This window comes from Mastomys coucha, unplaced genomic scaffold (assembly GCF_008632895.1).
Source record: "Mastomys coucha isolate ucsf_1 unplaced genomic scaffold, UCSF_Mcou_1 pScaffold14, whole genome shotgun sequence".
In the NCBI taxonomy this organism is placed as follows: Eukaryota; Metazoa; Chordata; class Mammalia; order Rodentia; family Muridae; genus Mastomys; species Mastomys coucha.
In genome coordinates, this window is record NW_022196896.1 from 29,835,342 (window position 1) to 29,839,925 (window position 4,584).

At 40.1% G+C, this 4,584-nt stretch overlaps 1 protein-coding gene across 1 annotated transcript in view; it reads left to right on the forward strand.

Annotated features, from left to right (window-relative positions):
• The window catches only part of Tox (thymocyte selection associated high mobility group box), a 314,765-nt gene that overhangs the window by 287,836 nt on the left and 22,345 nt on the right, over positions 1-4,584 (forward strand). Inside the window, exon 7 of the mRNA XM_031366679.1 lies at positions 2,049-2,129. Coding sequence (XP_031222539.1) covers positions 2,049-2,129 — 81 coding nt within the window. The remainder of the gene's footprint in view (positions 1-2,048; positions 2,130-4,584) is intronic.

Genomic DNA, 4,584 nt, shown 5'->3' on the forward strand with positions numbered 1-4,584 from the left:
AGAGAGAGAGAGAGAGAGAGAGAGAAAGAGAGAGGTGCATGCATGCACATGAATGTGTAGGCAAATATGACCCTATGTGTGCATGCAGAAATCAGAGGAGAGCTTTGGATCTCTTCCTCTATCACTCTCTGCCTGATTGCCTTGACAAAGTCTTTCTGAACAGGGAGCTTGCCATTCTGCTAGGCAGCCTGGCCAGCAAGCTCAGTCCTCTGCATATCCTTTTCTCTACCCCATAATGGGTAGGGTCACATGCTGAGCAATTTGCATGGGTCCTGGGCATTCAAAAGCAAGCTCGAATAGTTGTATGCAGGCACTCTTGCCACTGAGCAATAGCTCCTGCTCCTCCTCAGAACCACTTTAAGGTAATAAGAGGAAAGAATGTGCTTAAAGCCATTATTTACAAATTATGCCATGGAGAAATTGGCTTAAGGCAAAACTAGTAAGAGTAATCTTTCTCACAGGATAAAAAGGAATGAATCAATAGAGATCAGAAGCACATTTTTCTAAATGTGATTGAACCAATATGGGCCATAATGTTTAAAGTAAAAGCAGTGAAAACTCAACAGAACCGCCATTTGTATTCACGTGAGAATGCCCACAGAAGATTCTGAATTTGAACTGATAGTCTTGTAAATCTATGACATTCATATGCTTTAATCAAAAGATATTATCAACCAACTCTTTTGTTTTAATAAGAACAATAACAGAACTTCTAAATAAGATTTCTAATTTTCTTTAATTTCTTATTTAGTAAAGGTAGTAGGCTGATCAAATGATAATATTGCACCGATTAACGAGTCTTTGCCTTGGTTAGTTTCTATTATATGAAATTCTACCTAGCTGTGAAAGTCAACCCTGCATGCCTCCCTAGAAGGGAGTATGCACTTTCATTTCATAGGTCCTGTTCTACGAGTGCAGTAGTTTGTTTACCTGGAGATCTGTTATAGTTAAAATACTCATGAGTAAATATTTTTCACATCTAGAGTTTCAGAATTGTATTGTAGGCTCGGCAATCCACTGTCACTAGAAGTAAACATTGCCCTCTGCTGCCAGCTGCCAGGTGCCTGGCCTTAGATACAGTCCCAGATTCTACATCACTTCTCAATATTAACCCAACTCTGGTTAATAGTCACAGCAGGGCCAATACATTTCCATTTCCACAGTAAATGCTGAAGAGCATTTTGTTCATTTGGGCTGATTTTAAAAGACTGCAAAACTATGGAACCTTGAAATGCAGGCTCAGGGCAGAAGGTAAACCTCTCTGTGCCCCAGCTTATGCTCACTTCTGCCCTACCTCTTCCCCTGTTTAAGTGGCCCACAGTGACTTCTGGTGCACAGGAGCTGGTCACTTGTCAGATACCAATGAGTTTCTTCTGCTTTTACTTTTGTTTTCAAGCCTCTGTCAGTGGCAGTTGCAGAAAACGTTTTATGAGGGTCCTGTGACTGTAGTCCATGTGTCTGTTGGAATGGGCATGACACATAGGCCATGGATTGTGGCAGGGTGTGTCCCTAGCTACTTGCCATCCCCATTCCAATCCTAAGGGTACCCTTGCATGATGCTGCTTAGTCCTGGAAATATAGCCTCAAGGCTCTTAAAATTCTGATGAACACACAAATACCAATGCCTGTCGATTGGTCTTCTTACTGGATAAGAGTCATCATCCTTGAATTTCATCTGAATTTTGGGTTTGGCATGGACCACAGATATTAAGATATTACTGTACTGTTGAATGTCTGCCTTCTGTATAAAGGGGAATATCTTATTCTGAGTGAGGCTTTTCAGAAATCCTTCATCAATGACGCCAAGACTCCCACACTCAAACCTTCACATTCTGAAAAATGAAAAATGTTACAATGTTCATTCTTTTCCAACAGTCTATTTTCATTCTTCTTTCAAACCAGTATTAGGAAGAAAACAAACTCTTTGAGAGCTATATATTATTATATAATTATCCATATGTGTATACGATTACCATTCTGTCTTTTTCTGTCCCTTGAAACAAAAGGAGATACACAGTCTAATTTAAGACTTTCTGTTGCTGTCACAGGTCTATAAGAAGAAAACAGAGGCTGCAAAGAAGGAATACCTGAAGCAGCTAGCAGCATACAGAGCCAGCCTTGTATCCAAGGTAACATGAAATTGTTTGGTACTGCGACAGACTGTGGCCAACTTATGCAGACTTTGATAGTCATTTTAAAGCATAAATGATCATGTTAGCATTTCTACATCGTTTTCTTTGTGTTGTGGAAATAGTTGCTCATCACTGGGAGACCAGAGTCATATCTGGTGGCCTTTTGTGAGACAGTGTCTACCTGTGCATGGTTGTTCACTTGCAATCAAACACAGCACATTCTTGGCATCTGACCCTTCCTTCTACCACATGGCCATTTCCTGGTGAGATGCTACCCACTGAAAGTTCTGGTCTCATTAGATCAGCTTCAGGATATAGAATCCCTTCATTGTGTTTTTAAATGAGTATACTGAAAAGTATTTCGTGCTTCAGATAATCTTGTATCAGTCCTTGCTTATATATACAGTAAAGAGTTGACTCTGTTTGGTTTCATGTTACTAAAAGCACACTACCTTTCATGGAGTTCTCGGGAAGGGGACTGCAAAGCAGCATGGTTACATCTAGAAGGACTTGACATAGCAGCTTGTCCAATTCTGATTGCTATTCCTTTGTTCATTGTGTCCACCACAGGCTCTGGATTTCACTGCATTCATCCACAAAAAGAGCTTTCTTTTTCCATCTACAAATATCCATTTCTGTTCTAACAACCCTTTAAAAAGTACATGCATTAGGTTTTTGTATCAACAAAAATACACACTGAACATGTTGGTGCACGGAGGGGGAAAAGAAGGCAAAGTAAAAATACATATGATTGTGCTGCAGGAAAATTACTGTTTACAATGTAAAATTAAGTTTTCTTTCTTACCGTCTCATTCCACATCTGCACTTTTTGGTTTGTCTAACTCCCTTTCAACTTGTTTGTATTTTCACCTGAGCTCACATTTCAGTCTACATGTAGAATTTAGAGAACGCTCAGAAAATTTTAACGAAGCCTCCATCACATGTAGAATCCATCTCAGCATTAGCAAAACAAACCTTAGCAAATTCGTATCTCCCAAATACAAGAGAATTTAGCTGGACTGGTTTTCCATGAGAGAAAATCAACATGGTGGTGTCAGTCTTGATACAAAGCCCCTTGCCCAGTGGCATGCAGATTGCTAACATGATGCCTCCGTACTGACTAAGCCTTCACTTCCAAAGCATGCACCACCAGACTTGCTATTAGCCGCAGCTTCACGCCCTGTTCAGTCTCCAAGCTGCAACCCTCAGTACATGGCAATTTGTATAAATGTTGCAAATTGCCATTTCTACGTTTAAGAAACCAAGCACATTTTTTACAGCTTACTCTGACATTTTTTTTTCTTTAGCAGCAGGAATTTTGCTAGAGCTATTCAATTTCTATTTATGTATGGTTCTCTATGATGTGTATACAAATTGAAGGAAAGCTTCAGTCTCCATGGGTCAGAGAGATACCCTGCAATCCTGCACGACTATAGGAAATTCACAACCTGCCTCCTAGAATGTGTGGCACCAAATGTAAAAATCTAATGATTTTCCAGTTTAATTATGGCAAGGCAAAGAAAGATTACTCAAATTTAAACATTTTTTCCATGTTATAAACCCATACTTATAAATTATAAATTTAAAGTGACAAACAAGTAATTATAATCCCAAAACTCTACCATGTGCTAGCCAGGCTATATTCTTTTTGGTTGTTGTTTGCTAATTCATGGATTTGTTGGCAAATTTTTTTGGTCATGTGAATGTAGCTTTATGCCAAACAGAGAGGAGATAGTAAACAACTAGTAACTTGGATTCTTCCTATAAAAAACATGTTTCAATCATGGAAGGCCACTAGTAAAAGCATGGGCTAATAAGTGATTGAGGCTTGCAAAACCCAAGGCCACATAGTAAAGACTTGGCTAGACTGATTAGCAGAGGCCTCATGGAAAATGTGGTATTGAAGTTGAAGGCAAAAGAAGACTTGACCTTACAGACCCCAAATGCCCTAAGGGAAGGGAAGAAGGCAGCTCAGAGGAGGCCGCTGTGGCCAGACCTGAGTGATGAGACGGGCTGTGAATGGCTACCATATGGGAGAGTGAGAGGAGCTAGGATTTATTCTCAGGGCAAAGGGATGTGGGACTGAATGAACGGACTTTGGTAGGGAACTGAGATTTAAAAGAGCTCACTTTATGAGAAAGCGCTCTCTTAACCTTTGTTTATTCTGTGAAATAGGCTTAATTACATAAGAAGGAGATGACCAATGTCATGGCAGCATTGTTTTTATTTGGCACTTGTCTTTCTCTGGGCCATGTTACTCAAGGCCATAAACACAGTACTCGCCTACAGTTGTGACATGACATAGCATTTTCTCTGTCTCTGTCTCTGTCTCTGTCTCTGTCTCTGTCTCTCTCTCTCTCTCTTTCTCTGTCTCTCTCTCTCTTTCTCTGTCTCTCTCTCTCTTTCTCTGTCTCTCTCTGTCTCTCTGTCTCTCTCTCTCTGTCTCTCTCTC